At 40.3% G+C, this 25,407-nt stretch overlaps 2 protein-coding genes across 4 annotated transcripts in view; one reads left to right on the forward strand and one right to left on the reverse strand.

Moving 5' to 3' along the window:
• Nucleotides 1-963: 963 nt before the first annotated feature.
• On the forward strand, nt 964-3,333 carry ghsra (growth hormone secretagogue receptor a). Its single transcript, XM_088433193.1, has 2 exons — nt 964-1,951; nt 3,023-3,333. The coding sequence occupies exons 1-2, from the start codon at nt 1,138-1,140 to the stop codon at nt 3,331-3,333; spliced, it is 1,125 nt and encodes a 374-aa protein (XP_088289319.1). The 5' UTR covers nt 964-1,137.
• Nucleotides 3,334-10,016: 6,683 nt separating this feature from the next.
• The window catches only part of fndc3ba (fibronectin type III domain containing 3Ba), an 81,094-nt gene continuing 65,703 nt past the window's right edge, over nt 10,017-25,407 (reverse strand). For all 3 annotated transcript variants that reach the window (XM_088432486.1, XM_088432485.1, XM_088432487.1), the window contains 10 exons: nt 24,277-24,395; nt 23,534-23,639; nt 22,182-22,354; nt 21,297-21,410; nt 20,524-20,673; nt 19,015-19,295; nt 16,110-16,331; nt 12,128-12,294; nt 11,898-12,025; nt 10,017-10,455 (listed from right to left, as the gene is read on the reverse strand). In XM_088432486.1, the coding sequence (XP_088288612.1) occupies nt 10,126-10,455; nt 11,898-12,025; nt 12,128-12,294; nt 16,110-16,331; nt 19,015-19,295; nt 20,524-20,673; nt 21,297-21,410; nt 22,182-22,354; nt 23,534-23,639; nt 24,277-24,395 (1,790 nt within the window). In that variant the 3' untranslated portion in view covers nt 10,017-10,125. The remainder of the gene's footprint in view (nt 10,456-11,897; nt 12,026-12,127; nt 12,295-16,109; nt 16,332-19,014; nt 19,296-20,523; nt 20,674-21,296; nt 21,411-22,181; nt 22,355-23,533; nt 23,640-24,276; nt 24,396-25,407) is intronic.

Here is a 25,407-nt window from a genome sequence, read left to right on the forward strand (position 1 = left end):
GATTGCTCACTGCGCAAAGTGGCCAGCAGATGGCGTCGCCGCGCCGTCCCCGTCATTTTCAGCCCCCCCCCCCCCCCCCCCCCCTTCACCTGTTTCATGTTGTTTTGGTGCACCCAGCTCCAAACAAGCACATGCTGGACTCACTTCGTGCAGAGAGGACCCACGCGACTACTTTGTTTTGTTCCAAACGCATGCTACATGCTAACGATGCGTCACTCCTACGTAGCGTCATCTTTTACCCTGGCTGCTGTTGTCTTTGAATGACTTTTGGAACCGATTCGCCTTTTTCACCCCCCGAGGTGTTTTTGAGACATTTTTTCCTCCGCGCGGTGCATTTTAGTCGGATTATTAATAAAAGAGTAAAGTGGTGGAAACATCCGGAATATACGTTTTGTTTAGAACCTATTTGGAATTGAAAGTGGACTTGAAACCTCCGTGAGCGGATTTGCTCAAATATTTGGTTTTACGCACGGATGGCGCATCTTCTGTGATCTGGAGTTTGGTTTTACGCACGATTGACGCTCTTTTTAAAGCGTCTAAAAATAGTCGGTGGAGATTCTGAGCTGATGATCCAAGCAGTGTTCATAAATAAAATCATGTGCTGATATCAAATTGATTGTAGAAAAACATGTCGGCTTTAAAAAAAGTGACTGAATAAGTACTTTGTCACCTTTTCTAACGTTAAATTGTTTATCTTAATCACGGAAAATACGAAATAAATAATGTTTGATGAATAAAAATCTAAATGAGAACAAACGGTTTTGTAATACGCAATAAAACGATCCGATTATTCGAATAATCACAGGAATCGCTGATTGGATTGTGACAGCCATCATATCAAGTCCCTTTGAAAATTTCATACAGCAAAACAGCATGCTGATATCATCGAATCAATATTAGCGAAATATCTGTATCGGAAGTAAAAAAAAATAAAATAAATTGTGGTAATGTTCTGACGGGACCCCAGAAGACCCAGAGGAGCTAAAGTCGTTTGTTTTGGACGCCATTAATCCTTGTAACGATTGAGATTCCCACCTGAAATTTCGCCGAGTACATTGGAGAGAATCTGTTGACCTCCCGTGCTCCGGGGCGGCGAGGATGGGGGGTTGGCCGAGCCCCCCCGCCCAATGATCCAGCATGCCCGACCCGTCCTCGTGGCTCCCCCCGAACTGCAGCCGGGACTTGAGCCGTAACGTGACGGGGGCCGACCCGCCCCCGCTCAACTACTACAGCCCGCCGCTCCTGACGCTCATCACGGCGGCGTGCGCGGTGCTGTCGGCGGTGGGCGTGTCCGGCAACGTCCTGACCATCCTGGTGGTGGGCAAGTACCGCGACATGCGCACCACCACCAACCTGTACCTGTGCAGCATGGCCGTGTCGGACCTGCTCATCTTCCTGTGCATGCCTCTGGACCTGTACCGCATGTGGCGCTACCGTCCCTGGCGCCTGGGCGACGCCCTGTGCAAGCTCTTCCAGTTCGTGTCCGAGTCCAGCACCTACTCCACCATCCTGAGCATCACGGCGCTGTCGGTGGAGCGCTACGTGGCCATCTGCTTCCCGTTGCGGGCCAAGGCGCTGGTGACCAAGCGCCGCGTCCGGGCGCTCCTCCTGCTCCTCTGGTGCGTGGCCATGCTGAGCGCCGGGCCCGTTTTCGTCATGGTGGGGGTGGAGCGGGACGGGGCGGCGGGACCGGAGGCCGACCGCGACCGCCGTCTTCCCGACGGCTACGGGGACACGCGCGAGTGCAAGATGACGCACTACGCCGTGGAGTCGGGCCTGATGGGCGCCATGGTGTGGCTGAGCTCCCTCTTCTTCTTCGTGCCCGTCTTCTGCCTCACCGTGCTCTACAGCCTCATCGGACGACGCCTGTGGCGCAGGCACAGGGACGCCAACGTCGGATCGTGCGCAGCGCACCGGGACAGGAGCAACAGGCAGACCGTCAAAATGTTGGGTGGGTTCCACGGCAGGGCTTCACCACCTTTTCGCGACATCAAATGCTAGGTTGTATTGTTGGCTAATTTTTGTCGTAAACTTGACAAACATGAACGGTTTGTTGTTGTAAATTTTGGAGCACGCGATGCAAAATGCGCAACTTACTTGATGATCCGGTTAGGACGGCGACTTTGGTCTTTAGAGTCAAAGTGTGCGACGCTCAAGCTGCTAGCAAAGTTGTATTTAGCCTGACTTGACAATTTTAGCTTATTTTTTTTTCGTAAAGTTGCCAAACATGAACGGTTTGTAATATATTTCGGAATACGCGATGCAAAATAGGCTATTTACTTGATGATCCGGTTAGAATGACGACTTTGGTTTTTAAAGTCCAAGTCTGCGATGATCAAGCTGCTAGCAAAGTTGTATTTTAGCCTGACTAGACAATGTTAGCTTATTTTTGTCGTAAAGTTGCGAAACATGAACTGTTTGCTGCTATATAATTTGGAACACGTGATGCAAAATATGCTGTTCACTTGATGATCCAGTTAGAGCGACAACTTTGGTTTTTAAAATCAAAGTCTGCGATGATCAACCTGCTAGCAAAGTTGTATTTTAGCCTGACTTGACAATGTTAGCTTATTTTTGTCGTAAAGTTGCCAAACGAACGCTTTGTTATATTTTTTGGAACATACAATGCAAAATGAATTATTTACCTGATGATCCAGTTAAAAAGACGTCTTTGGTTTTTAAAGTCCAAGTCTGCGATGATCAAGCTGCTAGCAAAGTTGTATTTTAGCCTGACTTGACAATGTTAGCTTATTTTTGTCGTAAAGTTGCGAAACATGAACAAAACACGCTATTTACTTGATGATCCACCTCGAACGACAACTTTGGCTTTTAAAGTCGAAGTCTGTTCTGCGATGTTCAAGCCGCTAGCAAGATGGTAACGTAGCCTGACTTGACTGTTAGCTCATTTACATGGTAAAGTCGCCAAACATGAACCGTTTGTTTTATATTCCGAAACTTACGACGCAAAACGTGCTATTTACCTTGTGATCCAGCGAGTGATGTCTTACCTTCTCTTCTCCAGCGGTGGTGGTGGTGGCCTTCGTCCTGTGCTGGCTGCCCTTCCACGCGTGCCGCTACCTGCAGTTCCGCTCCCTGGACGCGCCGACCCCGCTGCTGTCCGCCGTGTCCGAGTACTGCAGCTTGCTGTCGGTGGTTCTTTTCTACCTGAGCGCCGCCATCAACCCCATCCTCTACAACACCATGTCGTGGAAGTACCGCAGCGCGGCGGCGCGCCTTTTCGGCCTGGGCGGACAGCAGCTACCTCGGACCCGTACCGCTAGTACGCTGAAGGCCGTGGCGGACGGCTGGATGGAATCCACCGTCAGCTTTTAAAGCCTCGTGCGCTCGGCTCAAGGATTGGCGGGAAACCGCTTTGGCTTCAATATTAGGTCATGTGATGTCATTGGTTGCTAGGCAGACTTCATAAAAGGGTCCCCATTTGAAGAATTTTCACCAAACCGGGCTTAGGCCGCGGAGATTATTTTACAATTTTTTTTTTTTTTATGGAGACAACCATTTTAGGATTGAAATGTCATTCCAGACGTAAATCTTTGTGAAAAACGCATCACAGAAAACGATTTAAACAACATTTAAACATAAAAAAAATGTCTCTCACTGAATGTTTTTTGCTTGGATTGTTGAATTGGTTATGTGACGTCACCTGTTGCTAGGCAGACTTCACTACTCAGTTATACCACAAGGTGTGAAACAATGTGTACTTTTTTTTTTTTTGCAATGATCACTGTTTCTTGAGGCATTATGTATATAGGTGAAATATGTATAAAAATGTTTTCATCTCAGGTGTACTCTTGTTGACAAAAGACGTGTTGTATTTATGACCCCGCCCCCCCCCAAATTGCATCGCTATATTTGTAAAAAGGAGTATTTTGTGCAGGTTGTATTTAATGTTGTGGGCCGTTAATATTTATTCCATATTGGCTTATGTGCTGGCTTTTTGTTGTAAATAAATGCTTGGAAGTGATTGCATGAACAACAATAAGACATAAATGACTCAAATGACAAGTTGCCGTTCCTACTGATCACTTTTGAACAAGCCAATTATTAAATACTTTTCAGCCATATTTTACTGTCTCCTATAATATCCTTAACCAAACAAAAATATTTTGTATCTACGTAGCAAATTATTCAATAGAATTTTCACTTTATTTAAAAAAAAAAACACTTAATTTCAATCCATTTTCCGAACTTTAAATGAAAATTAAATGAAAATAAGATTCAACTAAGCGAGCATGTTAAAATTTTTAATTAATGAGATGATTTTGTAAAGTATGAAAATGAGCTGATTTTTTTCTAATAAATTGAAAAAATAAATAAATTAAAAAAAAAATATATATATATATATATATGCAATATATGCAGACGAGAAAATAAATGCTCGAAATCCATGTCAGAAAAAAATTAAAACATTTATTGGGCATAAATATATTATATATACGCTACCGATACAGTTAAGTCTTACATACATAGGGTAGTATTTGCAAAAAAAAAAAATCTATACATTAAAATTGATATGGCAGTTTCTTTTTATATAATGCATATGAAATTGTCTAACATTTACAATACAAGAAGAAATGCATGAATTTGTTTAAAAAAAAAAAAAATCTCAAATTTGTAGACCATGACGACCTGGAATGTTCACTCTTGAAATCGTGAGGTAAAAATATGCGTTTTGGATGTTTTCACTTGTGTTTTTGCATTCTGTGGCCAATCCCCCCCCCCCAAAAAAAAAAAAACAAAAAAAAAACAAAGAAAAAAAAACAAACCATACAAAGATCAGAAGGCACATGTGTGTGTGTGTGTGTGTGTGTGGGTGGGTGGGTGGGGTGGGGGGGCTTAAAAAATAGGGGCGTAATCTGCCCTGGGAAAAAGATACTTGTGTTACATCACATCGTTTCTTTTGCGAGGTTAAAATAAAAAACAAACAAAAAAAAAAACCCGCCAGTAACTCACCTCGTATGGTGGTTAGGGACATAAACTGAAATTTAAGGATGAACCAAGATCCACTCGAAATACTCCAGGCGAAATTAATTTGACCAATATGCCTTTGCTGGGTTCCGTGGGGAAGGACAAGGCTGTGATGCGGCAGATTTGTAGGATATCTGCGTGAAAGTGTGAAAGGCTTCTTTTTATATGATTAAAATCCAGGAATTTTCTTCACAGGATTCTGTGTTAAAGGCAAATGCCTTCGCTGGGTGCGTGTGGAAAGCAAAGGCTCTCTGATGTGTTGAGTTTGCAGGGTAACTGTGTGAAAGTGTAGCCAATTTTACATTGAAAGTGGATTCATTGGGCTCTGTGTGAAAGGCAAACCTGCCTTTGCCGAGTTCAACGTGGAAAGTCAAAGACTATTGATGTGGCAACTGTGCAGGATATCTGTGTGAAAGTATGAAAAGCTTCTTTTTATATGATTAAAATCCAGGAATTTTCTTCATAGGATTCTGTGTTAAAGGCAAATGCCTTCGCTGGGTCCGTGGGGAAAGCAAAGGCTCTCTGATGTTTTGACTTTGCAGGGTAATTGTGTGAAAGTGTAAGTCAATTTTACATTGAAAGTGGATTCATTGGGTTCTGTGTGAAAAGAAAACCTGCCTTTGCCGAGTTCAACGTGGAAAGTCAAAGACTATTGATGTGGCAACTTTGCAGGATATCTGAAAGTGTGAAAGGCTTCTTTTTACATAATTAAAAGGCAGGAATTTTCTTCACAGGATTCTGTGTTAAAGGCAAATGCCTTCGCTGGATCCGTGTGGAAAGCAAAGGCTCTCTGGGTGTCGATCTGCACTTAAATTATCAGAATGCTTCTCCACTGTAAATTTCAATCTTGACAACTTTACCGACGCACAATCACCAGTAGATGGCCCCATTTTTCATCAATTCTTTTGAACCCTTTGAAATGTCTGGAAGTGAACGAGGTAACCTATTCTGTATTTAAATGTCATTTTATAAAAAACACGGTTAAGGCGGCGGCGCATTCGAGGTTCATCCAGAAATTTCGGAAAATCCCATTTCCGTTCAAACGGATCCCGCCACGAGCGACTGCTTTACTGACACGGCCGCAAAAATAACACGCGAGCGACGAACGTTTAACAGTCTGGCAGTAGTGTTTTGGATCCATACGTAAGCCCCGCCCCCTCAAGACTAATAATGCTCGTGGTGATATAAAAGTGCTTCAACTTTGTTAGTCGTAAATGTACTTATCACCTCTATAGCTCTATAGATATCTCTGTACTGTATATCATCTCTTAGCAAAAAAAAAAAATAAAAAATACTAGATACAAAACACTCAATACTACTCGCTACGTCGAACAAGAACTCGTCGAAAAATTTTGCCAGGCTGCGCTCGTTGCTCGCGTGATTGTTTTGAGCCGTTTATTCCCGCCTTTTGTCAGTCGGGCGGTCCTCCTCTCCACTAGGGGGCGACATGTTTCGATAACACATTTTGCTTTTACCAAAAAAAAAAAAAAAAAAAAAAAAACAGATATTGAAAAGCATAATCACAGATCGTATTTTTTTTGTCCTTTTCATCAGAGTAATAATAATAATAATAATAATAATGCTGCTGTATTGTTACAGAAGAATATCACAGAACCCTTGGTCAGAACGAGTGAAGCCTGCACTTTGGCGAAAAAAAAAAAATGATCAGAAGCATCAATATAACAAAAAATAAAAATAAGCCAAAGGCAGGGACATTTTTCTGCTACATGTTCGTCTAAGCATTAACAGATAGCCGAGCGTGGCCCAAAACGAGATGAAATCAAAAAACAAGTAAAAAACAGTTACATAAGTATTTGGTTACAAGTTTTATAACTGCGGGATCCCAACTGAAGAAGAAGAAAAAAAAAAGGTTACCGTTAGATAAGGAATGCTGGCCTTAAAAATCAATTCTAACATACAAAAAACATGCTACGAGAAAAGGAAAAAAAAAAATTAGTACATAACTACACTTGTCTCTTATCTTTTTTTAAACAATAAATAAATGAAGATTGCACTGTAATTGGCATTGTAAAGTACTGTATGCAAATATATAGTATAAATAAAAAAAAAAAAACTACCAAAAAAAAAATCTTACCATCATTTTCCCATCGACTTTGGCAAAAAAAAAAAAAAAGGTGAGCGAGTAAACCACGTGACTTTCTAACAAGGCACAGCAAAAAAAAAAAAAAAAGGAAGACGGTAGGGGTGAGCGGCGTTGGGGTGCTCTTTTTAATAACCCTCCTGTTACGTTGCGGGTCAAAATGACCCAACTTTCAAGTTAAACAATATATTAGCTTGTTGGCACTAACAGTCAATAATAAAGAAAACAGAATGATCTAGGACCTTGTTTCTCAGGATGCTTTAACAATGTTACGTATTCCGGGTCAAAATGACCCAACAGCTTTTTAGTTATTTTTTTGCTATGACATTTCACATCGACAGACTTAGAAATGGTTTATTTTGACTTCTGCGCAGTACAAATCTTAAACTAATAATCATTGGGCTGCTTTGGGAATATTCATCTTTTTCGGGTCATAATGACCCACTTTAGGGGTGAACTTTAAAATAGTAATTTTACACTTTAAACTGGTTCAACTTTGATCTACGTTCTGATAAAATGGCTACAGAAGTTTATTGTCACTACCAAAATTGGCAATAAAAAACCCATTTGAAAAGAAAACAGCATTTAGAACGTTGTTTCTTTAGATGCTTTTGAACTACAGATTGCGGGTCAAAATGACCCAACTATATATACATAGATATTTTTGCTTTTAAACTTCACGTCAACAATCTAAGAAGTGGTTAATTTCGACTTGGGCAAAATAGAAATGTAAGATAGTAATCACTGGGTTGCTTTAGGAATATTAAATTTTTTTTTCGGGTCATATTGACCCATTTTAGGGGTGAAGAACTTCATACGCAGGTCACATTGACCCATTTTAGGAGTGAAGAAATTCATATAAGTGTTAAAATGGTTCACGTTAACCGTCTTAAAATGGCTACCAATGTTTGTCAGAATGCTTTGGGGACATTAAAAAGAGGCCGGGTCAAACTGACCCATTTAAATTTGCAATACAAACGATTATTTTTGCTATCGGGTCCTCATCAAGAATTAAAACGGTTTAGTTGACAGTTAAAACGGTTTATGTTTAGGACAAAGCTAGCCGAGCGTAGCACAAAACTCGGGTCAAAATGACTGGGTCAGATTGACCCGGGATCCTTGTTCCTGAGAAACCGACCAAACAGGAGGGTTAATTTTTTTTTTTTTTTTAATTACATATGTATTTTTTATTTCCCTGAGGTATGTTACAGGCCTCATGTGCGGACTCCATTTCATACGGGTCAGGGCGACATCTTTGGGCTGTGTACCTTGGCTTTGTGTTTTTTTTTTTTAGAGGGATGCTGTTCGGAATGCCCTGTGTTAAATTTGAAAGGCGGAATAAAAAGACGGGTGGATCGGGGGGAAAAAAGGTGGCGGTGTCTTCAAATGTATGAATTTATTTTCCCTATCTGTCACCCCCCCCAGAGCCAAAACGAAGGTGGAACGCGTGAAATTTTTTCCCACCATGTTCCAAAAAAGGCGCCGGACGAAATTTATCCAGAGGTAGTAACAGAGCCCTAACAGGGGGGGCGTCGCCCGTGTGTTTGGAAATGCTGCTATTTGGTTACTTCAATAAGACAAGGCAATACCCTGTCTTTTGCTGTGTTATGCGTGGAAAGCAAAGGCTCTGATGTGGCAATTTTGTAGGTCTGTGTGAAAGTGTTATATAGTTGATCATAACCTGGAAATTTTCTTCACTGGGCTCTATGTTAAAAGCAAAACCTGTCTTTACTGGGTTATGTGAAAAATGCAAAGGCTCCGTGGCAATATTGCAGGGTGTGTGCGTGAAAGTTCGTTTGCTGATCACAACTTGGAAATTTTCTTCACTGGCTCAAAACCTGCCTTTACTGGGTTCCGTGAAAAAGGCAAAGGCTCGATTTGACAATATTGCGGGATCTCTGTGTAAAAGTGTTTTTAAAACTGCAGGGTGTCTGCGTGAAAGGTCTATATTGCTGATCATAACTTGAAATTTTCTTCACTGGGCTCTATGTGTACGTCAAACCTGCCATTACTTGGTTCTGCGAGAAAGGCAAAGGCTCCGATTCGGCAATATTGCAGGATCTCTGGGCGAAAGTGTAAAAACTCCCTTTCGCTGGTTAAAACCTGGAAATTTCCTTCCCTGTGAAAGGCAGATGCGGATAAAGGGAGGGTCACCTGTTAGGGCTCTGATGCGACAAATTTGCGGGCTCTCCGTGTAAAAGCCCGTTTCGAAAGCGAGGGCGCAAACGCAGTAAACTCAGAATGCCCTCGCATGAAAAGCGCAGAAAAATCGGGGGGCAATTCCCTGTAAAAGGCAAAAGCGGTGTTCTGCTGTGGTTGATTTTGCAGGATGTCTGCGTGAAAGGCGTTAAAAGAGCGGAAGAAGAATGTTCCCATCTCACCCCGAATCAGCCCGTCCATCGCTGACGCTTTCGACAAAATGGTGGCTATTTGCATACGTATATTTCTGCCATGTATGTGTTTATATATATATATATATATATATATATATATATTTCTATTTATATTAGATAACTGGTTTTCCATTCTACAAAAAAAAAAAAAATCACAGGATAGCAGCATCTTACATCACACGTGGATTGCATCACTTTGGCGAGCGTGACACCGGTTGAGTCATTGTCGACGCACTAGTGTGTGTGGTGTGTGTGTGTGTGTGTGTGTGTCATCCAATATTCGGCTAAAGCTTTGAATGCCTACATTAGAATATGGCTGAGTGGATAAAGACCGCAGCAAACAAAAGACATAATTAAGGCAATGAACCAGGAAATATACACGTCCCCTAACGGCATGATTCGAGAAATAAAAAAAGAATAATAATAAACGTACGAGTCGGTCCGAGCGAACGCTGGCTGATTTTAAGGCTTGCGGATGAGTTTTCTCGGAGGCGCGGCGACAGAGGAGAAAAGGCGGCCAGATAAAAGCCTTGAGGACAAACGGGGCCTTTTTCTCCCCGCGCAAAAAGTTTCTCTCGGGTTTGGGCTTTCTCTTTCTATCCCGTGGCGCGTAAAAGAAGAAGAAAAAAAAAAAAAAAGATTCCCTCACTTCATGAAGAAGTACTGCAGCAAGCAGGCGATGAGGATGGAGAGGCCGGCGAAGGCGCAGACGATGAGCGCGGCGAAACGCTCGTCGCTGGAGATCAGGCCCGGGCCCGGGCCGGCGCAGGGGGCGCGGGCCCCGCCCCCCGCCGCCCCGCCCGTGCCGGCGGGGGCCTCTTGGCGCCGCGGGGCGAAATGGCAGGAGGGGCTGAGCGGCCCGCACAGTTCCTGGCACGAGTCTTGGCAGCGGCGGCAGGCGCCCACGCGGAAGCGGTAGTCCGTGTTGGCCTGCAGGCCCGAGATCCGGAAGGCGCCGTCTTCGCCTTTGTACACCTGACGCGCAGCGCCGCCCTCGTTAATCCACGGACCGCTTGCCATTTCATCCCGTTTCATCCCGTTACGCCGCTTTTTTTTGGGACGTTGGCTCAAAAAGGTTTTCCATTTGAATATGGCGCCGAAGCACGCCAAGGGGACGCGCGACGCAGTTTCTAAACGCGGTATTTACGACCCGTGTGTGGATTTTTTCCGATTAACGCGCCGCGCTAAAGTATTTGCTGGCCGATTTCTATTTTTTTTTGCTTATTTATCACTTTCGTTTCAAGGCGAGACAACCCGAGAATACGTCAAAACAAGTTCGTAGACGGTAGGATAAAAATTAAATTAGCCACAGAAATCATTGGTTCAGAAGCACGCGGCTGCTTTCCAGCGGTCGATTGTAAAATGGCGGCCAAATCCTTTAAGGGTAAATAATGGCCGTTTGATTTTGGGAGCGGATTGTCCGTCAATTTTTGTGTCCCCTGAGGACAGTTGAAAAACGCGCGCTTGCCAAGAATATGAAGACGCAACCCTAACCTCATTTCACCTTTTCTTGTAAACAACGCACATAAGACGTTATTAAATGCAAGATATTTACATACATATTGTATATTTTTATATGTATATATATTTACACATATACTATATTAGAGTGTATAATATTTACATATATTAGTTTTAACGTACCTTTTTGTATTCATTCATTCTGAATGATATATTTTAAAAATATAATGTATAAAAAAATAGTATTTTTATACATTCTATATTTAAAATGTATTCATATACATCTACATATATTAGTGTTAGCATTCCTGCTTGTATTCATTATATATTACATATGTATAATATATACATACTATATATAATAATGTATTATACTACACATATACGTATATTATAAAAATATTCGTTAGCATACCTTCCTGAATTCTATATAAATTTGATTTATGTTATATAAAATATATATAATACATATATATTGTGTTAGCATTACCTGCTTGTATTCATACTATTTTATCATAGCTATATTAGCGTTAGCGTACCTGCTTATATTCCTTATACAATCTTTTTTATACATTATATATTGAAAAAATATACAAAGTGTTAGCGTACCAGCTTGTATTCATGATGCTATTTAGATTTTACATTATATATATATATATATATATATATATATATATATATATATATATATATATATATATATATATATATATATATATATATATATATATATATATATATATATATATATATATATATATATATATATATATAAAATAGCTATATTAGCATTGGCTTACCTGCTTATATTCATTATACAATATTTATACATTATATACATTGAAAAAATAGTGTTCGCGTACCTGCGTAGATTCATGATACAATATTTTATATGTCGAAAAAAAAATATACAAATATGTACGATATTACGCAATGTATACAATACGTTAGCGTACCTGCTTGTATTCCGACTCCCGGCCCACCAGCACCTGCAGCACGTAGCTGATGGGGTCCCCCCTCATGGGCGGGACGCTCTCCCACGTGATCTCGCACACGTTCCCGTCCAGCTGCTGCACCTTGGGAGCTGTCGCGGGACCGTTGAGGAGGAGCATCAAGAAAAAGGATTCTCGGGGGCGGAGCTTAATGGCGCCGATCGGGATCGGGAGCGGAGCGCGCTTCAATTGACCTTTGAGGGCGGGGGGCACCGACTTGGTGGTGCAGAAGGTGCGGCGCTCCGAGAAGGGGCTCTCGCCGGCGTCGCTGATGGCCTGGATTCGGAAATTGTAGCCGCTGGATTCCGTCAGCCGCTGGACCTTGTAGGTGTGGCTCGGGCCTCGGTAGAGGGTCACGAACCTGACGGCGGTTAAGGGCGTCCCCGTCAACTTTTACCGTCTTGCTTCCTGTTCCCATCCATTTGCTCTTAATTCGAAAATGCGCATCGTAACCCTGATCATTACCGGATGGTCTGCCTGAAAATGACTGATGACTAATGACTGTACAATTAACATAGTTTAGCATGAAGCAGCTCCGTGTTCCAATTTGCGCTTCATGTTCCAATTTGCTCTTAATTTGAAAATGTAAATCCTGATGATCTACCTGAAAATTTATCATCACTAATGACAATGTACAACCGTGCAGAACTTAAATGGAAGGGAGCCAGTATGACACAACTTCATGTTCCAATTAATTTGCTCTTAATTCAAAGATAAATACCTAATAATGTTTTATTTCTGATGGTCTACCTGAAAATTTATCATCACTAATGACAACGTACAACCATGTAGAACTTAAATGGAAGGGAGCCAGTATGACACAATTTAGCACTAAGTTGCTTCATGTTCCAATTAATTTGCTCTTAATTCAAAGATAAATATCTAACAATGTTTTATTTCTGATGGTCTACCTGAAAATTTATCATCAATGTACAAACATGTAGAACTTAAATGGAAGGGAGCCAGTATGACACAGTTTAGCACTAAGTTGCTTCATGTTCCAATTAATTTGCTCTTAATTCAAAGATAAATATCTAACAATGTTTTATTTCTGATGGTCTACCTGAAAATTTATCATCAATGTACAAACATGTGGAACTTAAATGGAAGGGAGCCAGTATGACACAGTTTAGCACTAAGTTGCTTCATGTTCCAATTAATTTGCTCTTAATTCAAAGATAAATATCTAACAATGTTTTATTTCTTATGGTCTGCCTGAAAATTCCGCATCATTAATGAGAATGTACAGCCATGCAAAATTTACATTTTGGAAAGTAGCCACTATTAATAGAATTTAGGATTACAGTATATTCCTTCATGCTCCAATCAATTTGCTCTTAATTTGAAATTGGTCACCTTGTCACAACATTAACACACGTGCAATTATATTTGCGAAAAAGTGGTAGAAAAAAACGTGTGGATGGATTATTTGGGGGCTGCTCACTGAGTTCAAGGGTCACATTCTCTATTGGGTTTAATTCTGGAGATTGCCTGATGAAATGCATGGCGGCGAGCAACAACACGAGCGAGGTGGTGGAAAACGAGCCTCTAATTTGCGTCATCTGGTGACCATCCATCATCATCGCGGCTTCATTAACGCTTGGCTCGATTTTGGGTGGGGGCGGGGCACGCTTCATGAGGACTTCATCACGCTGACCGGAGCTTGCTATGCTTTATCAGTTATTAGCTTCCGTATTCATCCGAGCGGTAACGCCGAGTCATTTTGCACTCGGGGAGGAAAAAATCTTTGATTTGAGGGCGAAGTGTTTGAATGGAGGCCACAATAATCTTTACCGAGCGCAATTCGTTGGCACATCGCGCTTGTATTGAATTTGGCGGGGAAGTCGATTTTCTCCAAACGTGATTAGAGGAATGAAAATGCATGAGGCGGCGCCGCGAGGCAATCGCAAAGGTTTATTAAACGCGGCGGCCAAAACTCCAAAATTACATTTCTGCTATTTGCATTGGGCCAACTGGATATATTTACAGCCGCTGGTTCTTACAGGGTTCCCTTGAAGGAGGCCATGGCCAAGGTCAATTATCGACTGATGTCAATCATAAAATAATATTTCACAAACAAAGCACGCAGAGGGAAGTATCTGTGTGTGTGTGTGTGTGTGTGAGAGACACACACATCTGAACTGCTATTCTACACATTATATGTAAATAGGTGATAGGTATATAGTCATATATATATGTATACACACATTCAAGTACATAGGTGTTAAGTAAATATATTTTTATACATATATCCATACACAAATATTTATTCATCTAAATATTTGTATATTTGTATATATACATACATATACACACATATTATATATATATATATATATATATATATATATATATATATATATATATATATATATATATATATATATATATATTAGTGTATACATATATACACACATACATACACATATATTTATGAATCTAAATATTTGTATATTTGTATATATACATACATATACACGCATATTATATATATTATATATATATATATATATATATATATATATATATATATATATATATATATATATTAGTGTATACATATATACACACATACATACACATGTATTTATGAATCTAAATATTTGTATATTTGTATATATACATACATATACACACATATTTTATATATATATATATATATATATATATATATATATATATATATATATATATATACATAAACATATACACAAACAAATGTATACATATTTGTGTATATCTAAACATTTATACACATTTTTACATACACCTATTTTATGTATGCATGTTTTTATCCACACACACATTTGATGTTCTACATATTTATATATATGCGCGTAAATTAGCGGAGATTTTCGGCATTTCAATGAATGTTGTTTCGACCTTTAAAATCTGAGGGCTGATCATAAATCAATTTCAAACCGTGTTGAGGGAAACTCAAACAGGAAAAATTGAAAAAAAACAAAAAAAAAACACTAAATTTGAGCGCACCTCCCGCATGGAAAAGGAGGAGGGGAGGAAGCGAGGTGACCACGGACGGCGCGTTAATAGAAAAGAGCTCGGCCTCAGCACCTCAGCCGTCCTTTCTAAGCGGGCCTCAACGTGAGCGGCCCGGGGTACACGCGGTTCCGACCTCTAATGAGCTCGCCGTTTCCTTTCCGCCCGGTATTGACGTTCCCGCCATTGACTCGCGGCGGGAGGATGAGGCAACGTGCTTCGTCCCACCTCGGGTCGCCGCATTAGGTACTCACATTTTCACGCCTTATACGGAAAGAAAATAAATTCGATTGCGGTGGATGGCTGTCAAATTTAAAACACACTTTTTTTTTTATATTAATGAGCACTGTTAAGCTTACGACCAGTATTTGATTCAGTAAAAAAAAATTCGGCTAGTATTTTTCTATAAGCCTCCATTAATTTTTGCATATTCATTCTATATACATATATATAGAATACGAATATATATATATATATAATTAATATAATATAATTATATATTATATAATATAATATATATATAATATATAATAATATATAATATATATATAATATAATATATTATATAATATTATATATATAATATATTATATAATATATATAGAATCGATATACGAATATGAAGTTGCAAACGAATATGAAGTTGCAATAATGATAATTATTATTTCACTTTTTGCTGATTATTTTCATAAAATTAAAAAAAAAAAATGTAAAATTACTTTTTAGAACTATTTAATGTTTTATATTTAATACATCTTGAATATAATTTGGTTAAACAATTTGCAATAATTTTAATTATTATTTCTCTAATTATTATTAAATTATTATATGTAGTATATGGGATTGAATGTCTTGATTGTAAAAAAAAAAATGAAATATATTCATGGCATTGATTGCATTAAAAATAAATTACCTAGATAAAAAACAAAATCTATAGAAAATAGCCGGGTTAAAAAAATAATATTACGTTTAATAATTTTAAATATTATTCAACATTTTAAGTATTTTGAACAAAGACTTCTTTTTTTTAATTTGCATAAGAAAAATAAAACAGCTGGGTAAAAATATCAAGCAATCATTTGAATTGTTTGAATTTTTTTTCCTCAATTATTTTGTATTATTAAAAAAAAAAAAAAAACTGGAATCCTAATGACAATGTTGAAAAAGTTGCCAACCCACCTGTGGTTTTTGTCCTCCATCTGCAGCGTGTAGTACAGGTCGTCCGCCAGCAGGGGGGAGCGAGGGTTGCTGGCGTTCTCGCCCCACTTGAGCTTGAGGCTCTGCGGCCCGGCGGCGGCGCACTCCAGAGGGGGCGGGGTCGGGGGCAGGGGCCACGTCCTGGCCAGCAACGGCGGGCTGCGCGGCCCGCCTCCGATGGCGTTCACCGCCTGGATCTGAACGCTATGGGGACACGCGTTTCAATGACGTACCAAATTGAAGGGACTCGTTCGCTGCCGGTGACGGCTATGGACGTCGACAATCAGTTTTTCTATTTTTAGTAAATGGAAGGGAGCCAGTATGACACAATTTAGCACTAAGTTGCTTCATGTTCCAATGAATTTGCTCTTAATTCAAAGATAAATATCTAACAATGTTTTATTTCTGATGGTCTACCTGAAAATGTCTCATCACTAATGACACAATCTAGCACTAAGTTGCTTTTTTTACTATGGGTCACTTGCATTATCAACTAAAAAAATGCATTACTTGATGTAAATACCTAAAAATCTGCCATTTTGTGGAATATTGAACTCATTCGCTGCCAATGACGGCTATGGTCGTCAAAGCTCTATTTTTACTGGGCTGGCAGCAGATGACTTTACAATTCTTCACTGGCATATCAAAAATTAAAAATCCTTTATTTGCAGTGATTAATTGACTTTATCGGCCATTTCGAGTAACTCATTCGCTGCCAATGACGGCTATGGTCGTCAAAGCTCTATTTTTACTGGGCTGGCAGCAGATGACTTTACGATTCTACACGGGCATATCAAAAATTAAAAATCCTTTATTTGCAGTGATTGACTTTATCGGCCATTTCGAGTAACTCATTCGCTGCCATTGACGGCTAGAGACGTCAAAGATCCATTTTCCCCATTTCACCGGGCTGGCAGTAAATGACAACTTCCCTATTATTTGTTACTGGCATATATCGAAAACTAAACCATCCGTTACTTGCTGTAAATACAAGACAATCTGCCATTTAATGGGACGTTCAATCCATTCGCTGCCAATGACGGCTATAGACGTCAAAGACGACATCACTTGGTGGTATTTTTTACTCCTTTAGAGGGCACTCTTGGCTCATAGTCTCTGTGCTTACTATCTTCTGTATGTATCTAGACATGAAATATGATCACTCGCTTTCTGTATGTATGCATACAGATATGAAATATGATCATAATCCCAAGTAATAAGAGTAAAATCTTCCTGGTGGTGCACATGTTGCCTCTCGTGGCCAGATGCTGTTGTTGTGGCTGGTCCGCGTGAATTTCAATCAAAGGTCAGCCATGTTAGCCTCCAAATGCCACGTGCGCGTCTCACACAAGATGTCTGCCCCCCCCCCACCAAATCATCACACTGCCAGATTTTTTTTGTGTGTGCGCGTGTGTCGAAGCTGGTGTGTGTGTAGATTTGATTCTTGGTGTACTGTCAATTTTTTCTACAAGGCTGAGCAATATTTTTTTGATTGTGAGATGGCCGTAAACAACTGGCGGCAGGCTGCAAAATAGTGAGCCAAGACTCAAAACATTTTGTCATCTGAAGCGGTCTTTTTTTTTTAATCACTACCAAACCTTTTATCATTTTGTAAACAACAGGTGGAATCCCAAACATGATCTGGGGCAATTTAATCTGCTGTGATTTCCACACTTTGAAGGTAATGTGATCCTGTCAAATAGTGAGCCAACTCATTTGTCTGAAACCCCCCCCCCCAAACAGCATCACCAGTGCCGACTAATCTTTAAACCATTTTATAAACACCAACTGCCATCCATAGCATGAGTTGATGTGAATATTAAGAAGTTTTGTAGATAACCCGAGGCTGCCAAATAATGAGCCAACACTCAAAATTTGTCATTTGTGGCATTTTTTTTTAAATGACGCACTACTCACTACTAAGCTTTTAAACATTTTGTACTTTTAAACATTTTTTAAACACAAAATACCATCCTGAACACTGGCGTGACTATCGAAGACATTTTGATGGGAACTTTGAGGCTGCCAAATAGTGAGCTAGTACTAATTTGTCATTTTGTCATTTGTAGCCATCTTTTTTTTTTTTAATGTCACACTAGTCATTACTGAGCTTTTAACAAAGCTTTTAACAATTTTGTAAACAATTTTGTAAACACAAACTGACAACACGACTAGCACAAATATCAGACATTTTGACGGTAACTCGAGGATGCCAAATAGTGATCCAGCACTCTGGCTTCTCATTTTGTCATTTAGTAGCAGCCATTTTTTTTTTTTTAAAGTTAACACTACTCACTACTAAGCTTTAAACCATTTTGTAAACACAAACTGGCATCCCCAACACAAATATCAAAGACATTTTAATGGTACCTTGAGGCTGCTAAATAGTGAGCCAGCGCTCTAGATTTGTTATCGTCATTTGTCGCAGTATTTTTTTTTTTTAATGTCACACTCGTCATGACTAAGCTTTTAAACATTTTGTAAAGACAAACTGGCAACCGTAAAACAACTGGCGCCAATCAGACACCATCAGGTAACTTGAGGCTGCCAAATAGTGAGCCAGCTCTCATTTTGTCATTTGTAGCCGCAGCACAACAAAACGTCGCGCTTCGGCGGCGGCGATTATGCAAGAGAGCAGAGTGACACGGGAACAAAACAAGTCGAGGATGAAAACACGACACGCACGCGCGTGAGTGTGTGTGTGTGTGTGTCCTCTGGGGACAGGTAATAACAATAACAAGACATTGCGATTCAGGCGGGGAGGAGTCGCTTATTTACCGCGGCTTTTTCGCCGTGTTTTGTTTCGGCCAATCAAACGATTTCCGTCCTCGATTCGAGCGGCGAAAATATTCCGGGCCGGAAAAAAAAAAAAGTAGAAGGGAAGTACCTGTACTCGGTGTCGGGCTGCAGAGAGCCGACGAGGTAAGAGGTCGCCGGGTCCAGCGTGATGGTCCGCTGGTCCAGGGAGATGACGTAGGACGTGATTTGGGCCCCGTTGCAGTTTGGCTCCTCCCACTTGAGGAAGAGGCAGGTGGAGCGCGAGCGGCCCGACTGGGAGCAGGACGGAAGGTCCAGGACGCCCAGCGAGGAGACGGCGTCGGGAACGCTCGCCGGGGTCTGGAAATGGACCTGCTCGCTTTGAGGCCCCGCCCCCGCCTGGTTGACGGCCTGAGGGGGTACAAAATTCCAACGGCGCTAAGAATTAAGAGCGAGGGGTTGCCCTGGCAACTAGATATAGAATCAGTCCGTCCTTCCTTCAATAGCGTCTGTTCCCTTCCTTTCTTGCATCCGATGGAATCCAGATCCTCCGTGCCATTTCTTTGTTTCCTTCCTTCCTTCCTTCCTAGCTGGCCTACTTTTCCCTACTTCCTTCAGTTTTTCCATCCTTCCTTCTTATCCGCCTTCATTTTCTTCCTGCCGTTTTCCTTCTTTACGTCTTCCCCATAACGTCTGTTTCCTTCCTGACATTTTTCCTTTGGTCCTTCCTTCCAATACCAACAGTTTCCTTCCTTCCTTCTCTACGATGACATCCATTTCCTTCTTGCCGTTTTCCTTCCATACTTCCTGTCTGTCTGCGACCTTTCCTTCCATACCGTCCATTTTGTTCCTGCCGTTTTCCTTCATTACTTCCTTCCTTCAGTTACCATCCGTTTGGTTCCTACCATTCTTCCTTCTTTCCAATAACATCCATTTCCTTCTTGCTGTTTTCCTTCCTTCCATACTTCCTGTCTGTCTGCGCCCTTTCCTTCCATACCGTCCATTTTGTTCCTGCCATTTTCCTTCATTACTTCCTTCCTTCAGTTACCATCCGTCTGGTTCCTACCATTCTTCCTTCTTTCCAATAACATCAATTTCCTTCTTGCCGTTTTCCTTCCTTCCATACTTCCTCTGTCTGTCTGCGCCCCTTCCTTCCATACCTTCTATTTTGTTCCTGCTATTTTCCTTCGTTCCTTCCTTCAGATACCATCCGTTTTGTTCCCACCATTCTTCCTTCTTTCCAATAACATCCATTTCCTTCCTGACATTTTCCTTCATTCCTTACTTCCTGTCTGCCTGCGTGCCTTCCTTCCATACCATCCATTTTGTTCCTGCCATTTTCCTTCGTTCCTTCCTTCAGATACCATCCGTTTTGTTCCCACCATTCTTCCTTCTTTCCAATAACATCCATTTCCTTCCTGACATTTTCCTTCATTCCTTACTTCCTGTCTGCCTGCGTACCTTCCTTCCATAGCCATCTTCCTTTGTTACCTCCTTCAGATACCATCCATTTGGTTCCTGCCCTCGAATACCATCAGTTTCCGCCCTTCCTTCTTTCCGATAACATCCATTTCCTTCCTGACATTTTTGCTTTGTTCCTTCAAATACTTCCTGCCTCCCGCCCGGCCTCCTTGCTTACCTGTAACCTGCAGCAGTAGCTGGTGGCGGGCGTGAGGTCGGACACTTCGCACTGCGTGGCCGCGCCGCAGTAGATCAGCTCCAGGGGCTCGTCTTCCCGGCCCCACTCCAGAAGATACTCCGATACGTCGCTGCCCGAACCCTCGGGACTCTGACACACACACACACACACACACACACACACACACACACACACACGTATTGGGTTCTAAACGCTCCCATCATGAACACATAAAAAAAGTGTTTTGACGGATGTGTAACAGTAAAAGTAAGAAGGAAATATATCTTTATAAATAACATGTTGACACTCATTGATGACTACTTGCTTTTCAACTCATTCAATCCCAAAGACGGGATTTAACGTGTTTCTTTTTAAGAGTCCAAACATTCAAAGGTTTTTTTTTTGTTTTGTTTTTTAAGGATTTGGAATTGAGTGAGTTAACTGAGCTGGCAGTCAATGGAAAAGTGTGTGTGTGTGTGTGTGTGTGTGTGTCGGGGGGGGGGTAAACAATTTATTAAACATGGAGGCGATCACACCTGTGATGTAAAAAAAAAGGCTGCCATTAAGCAAGCTTGATTGATGTGCTCATCGTTTGAGTCATCAACAGTGTAAACACATTAATAACCTTTCTTAAGGTCAAAATAACAAAAAAAAAAACCTCCTGGCCTCTCTGTTTCCATGGCAACACATTTTTTTGCGTAGGGGCCCCTTTTTGTTTCTAGTACCAAAACAAATGTCTCATTTGCACCAACAATTTCATGAATGTTTCTTACCTCCCAGGTGAGGGACACGCAAGTGTTGCTGGTGAGGGTGATGTGTGGCGCCCCGCACTGGCCTGGAGGACCCGCTGCGGTCGTGATCACTGTTGGCTCCGAGTACTCGCCGAACTAAAAAAAAAAACATGTAAAGAACAAAATATCGTAACAAAAAACAGTCAAATGTTTTAGCTTGTATCGTTAAATCGACAAAAAAAGTTTTTCAATTAAAAATGTAATATGACATATTTCAAGGTTTTTTTACGAGTCAAATTCAATCCCAGTTACTTATTTCTATTTTTCCCCCAAAACTTTTTTTCAATTTTTTTGGCAAAGGATGTAGTATTATTGGTTTTGGTAATGCAATTACTTTAAGTAAGAAATTATTAATTTAAGTACCTGAAGTAATTGTAGTACCTAAGTACCTAAAATAATTGATTACTTAAATACTCAATTACTTAATTTAGGATCAACCATTTTTGCCCCCCCCCCAAAAAAATAAAAATAAATAAATAAATAAAAAAAATACATCTTTGGGGTTGAATGACTTAATTACCTGAAGTGCTCAAATTAATTTTGTACTATTTTTAGCAACTGTTGGGGTTGAATGAGTTGATCAGTTCGTCAATATACGTCTTTGGGGTTGAATGAGTTAACTCATTCAATGCCAGGGATGTATTTTCACGTTTTTTTAAAAGGAATTTAACTCCAGATACTTAAGTATCAATTCAATACTTAAATAACTGAAAATTAATGTCCTTAATCTACTTTTAATACTCATCTGTGATTTAATGTCCAGACTCATAAAAAACGTGAAAATACGTCCCTGGCATTGAATGAGTGACTCACTCATCAAAAAAAAAAAAGTAAAAAATGAATGTATGTAAAAAGTAATGTTCTCACCCCAGCCTCATTGGCAGCCCTCAACCGGAAACTGTAGGTGGCGCCGGGCAGCAGACTGCCCACGGTGCACTGCAGTTCGGGCCCGTGGAACACTTGGGCCGGCTGCTCGTCTCCCTCGCTCATCTCCAGGCTGAACATGTTGGCCTCGCTCGTGCCGTTGGCGGCTGGAGACTCTGAAATTACATCAAAAAAAAAAAAACCACCGTAAAGACCACACGAACGGGTCAAAAGGCAGAGTCCCAAAAAATGTCCACGACAGAGGACACAAATGAATAGGCTGAGTCTCCGTACAAAATCTTCAGTCTTTGTCTTGAAATGCCAAATTTTTGTTACCTTTTTGATATCTGTATCTACATATCACCCCAAGATCCAGCCTTGTCATTTGTGTCCACTATTGTGTCCATTTGGTCTCAGCAAGACCAGCAGAGTGAATTGCATCCCGGCCAAACAAATGACACATCATTGGAAAGACAACGGTGTCCTCCACTGAACACACTAGTGCGTACTACGGTAGCTGGAATAAGTCAAAAGCTAAAGACCAAAAACTAATGTCCACTACAGAGGACACAAATAGGCTGTCTCAGGAGGATATATTCAGTCTTGGTCTTGTCTCAAACTCCCAAACTTGTTGAAATCAATGGCAACTATTTCATTTGTTTCTACAGATCCTCCCGAGTCCCGGCCGATTCCTCCGTGTCCACTTTTGTGTCCACTTTTGTGTCCGTTTGGTCTCAGCGAGACAGCAAATTGAAGTGCATCCCAGCCAAGCAAACGCGACATCATCGGAAAGGCCACGGCGTCCTCCGCTGAACACATTAGCGCGTACCTCGGTAGCTGGATTAAGTCAAAAGTTACAGACCAAAAACTAATGTCCACGACCGTGGACACAAGTGTACAGTTTGTGTTTTGAGAAGGACGTGTTTTCGATTTTAAACGAGCCCGCTACTAGGCAACTTCCCGCGCCGAGCGGTTGAAAACACGAGTGCACCGGAGGTCACCTTCACCCGCGGACGCTTAATTGCGCCAATCTGCTCTAACCGGGTGCTACATTAAAACCGGCTAAACGGAGACCTTCGCCGGCGTTGCATTCTGGGAAAAAGGCGCCTGCCAACATCTACCGGGGGCCCCCTGACCCGAGCGAGCCGGACACGGCTTGATTTTTTAAATGAAGCCCCCATTAGGCGTCAAGCGCGCTTTGAGCGAGGCTCCATTAGGACGGGCGGGGAAAACGCATGGGGCAGCCAGAGGCTAATTAAGTCCACTCATGCTAATAAATGACAAATAATCAACCGTCTAAACACTCTGGACGTGTGCGTGCGTGTGTGTGTGTGTGTGTGTGTGTGTACACTCACCCCATTCTAATTGCACCTCCTTGTGCTTGGCTTTACCCACAATCCTCGGCGGTTGACACGGCCCAGGCGGAACGCTTAACGTGCGCACCGGAACGCCAACGGTGCACTTGAGGAGAAACAAGCAATTTAGATATACACTACACACGTATATATATATATATATATATATATATATATATATATATATATATATATATATATATATATATATATATATATATAACTAGCATATAGCTAGCATCATCCAATGCATCCAATAGTAACATCCAATGTATTGTAATGATTTTTGACAAGAAAATTATATACACACTAGACACTAATATATATATATATATATATATATATATATATATATATATATATATATATATATAGCTAACATCCAGTGTATTGTAATGATTTTTGACAAGAAAATTATATACACACTAGACAATAATATATATATATATATATATATATATATATATATATATATATATATATATATATATATATATATATATATACATATATATACATATATATATATATATATATATATATATATACATATATAGCTAACATCCAGTGTATTGTAATGATTTTTTACAAGAAAATTATATATACACTAGACACTAATACATATATATATATATATATATATATATATATATATATATATATAGCTAGCATATAGGTCACGTCCGGCGTATTGTAATGATTATTGCCAATCAATAATAATTAGAATAGTAATAATGGGGTACCTGACTGTGCCCCCCGGTGGTGATGCTGCAGACGCGCAGGCGGTACACACTGCCCGGCGCCAGGTGCTCGCACACACACTCTGTCGCCGGCCCGCTGTATGCCACCTCCCATTTGCTGGCTGCACACACACACACAAAAACACACACATTATTTGCTATTGCAAACAAATGAGAAGTTTTGTTCGAGGTTAATATAGGGGAAAAAAATCAAATTCAATTATTTTGTCACCTGAAAATGAGCTAAATGGCGAAACGGAAATGTTGAAACTGCGGTTTTCAGAAGTAAAAAAAAACTTTTTGATAACTCAAGTACTAGAATACAATTACAGTAATCCATTTTTTCCATTGGACCTAGTGCTAGTGGACCAAAATGACAAATCAGCTTGCGAACGTCACATGATCAATAGGTGAGCCTCGATTGGTCATTAACAAAGCCTTGAGCACATGACATTTTTAGTCGACATTTTTTTAAAGCTATTCATTGTAAAAACAATGATCAAAGTAATTATAGACGGCGATTTAACTTTTTAAATAAGTGGACTATCCCTTTAAGAAAATGATGCAATACTACGACAAAATGATGCAATACTATGAAAGTTAGGTTTACATTTAGGTCTGAAATTTTTCCCCATCATTGTTAAAGTAAATTTACTATCAATCAATGTTTGATGGATTTATTCCTCCAATGACTCATTGAATGCCATGGACGTATTTTTACGTGTTTTTTTTCCAATAGTCTTGACTTTCAGATGCTTGAGTATCATTTTAATACTTAAGTAATTTCATTGAATGCCAGGGACGTATTTTTACGTTTACAAGAGTCTTGACATTCAGATACTTGAGTATCAATTTAATACTTAAGTAATTCATGTCCTTAATGTACTTAGGTACCGATTTAATACTTTTAATGTCCGGACTCAAAAAACATGAAAAATACGTCCCCGGCATTCATTGAGTGAAAATGGTCCTAATGGTCTATAATAAGAAAATCGAGATTTTATTTACCGTCATTGCACCCGATGCTATGAAAATTCCCGCGAAAACAACTCGCGTTAGAACCGAACAATTTCAGTTTTCCAAAAATCCGAGCAAATTTATGGTCAATTCCCGCGAAAACGACTCGCGTAAGAA

Source organism: Hippichthys cyanospilos, chromosome 14 (genome assembly GCF_059441005.1).
Source record: "Hippichthys cyanospilos isolate Australia breed blue-spotted pipefish chromosome 14, RoL_Hcya_1.0, whole genome shotgun sequence".
In the NCBI taxonomy this organism is placed as follows: domain Eukaryota; kingdom Metazoa; phylum Chordata; class Actinopteri; order Syngnathiformes; family Syngnathidae; genus Hippichthys; species Hippichthys cyanospilos.

What these genes read in the sequence shown, in the direction of transcription:
- ghsra (XM_088433193.1), top strand. Translation starts at nt 1,138, where the DNA reads ATGCCCGACCCGTCCTCGTGGCTCCCCCCGAACTGCAGCCGGGACTTG. An exon ending in GCAGACCGTCAAAATGTTGG is followed by an intron (nt 1,952 to 3,022) that starts GTGGGTTCCACG and finishes TCTCTTCTCCAG; the next exon opens with CGGTGGTGGTGGTGGCCTTC.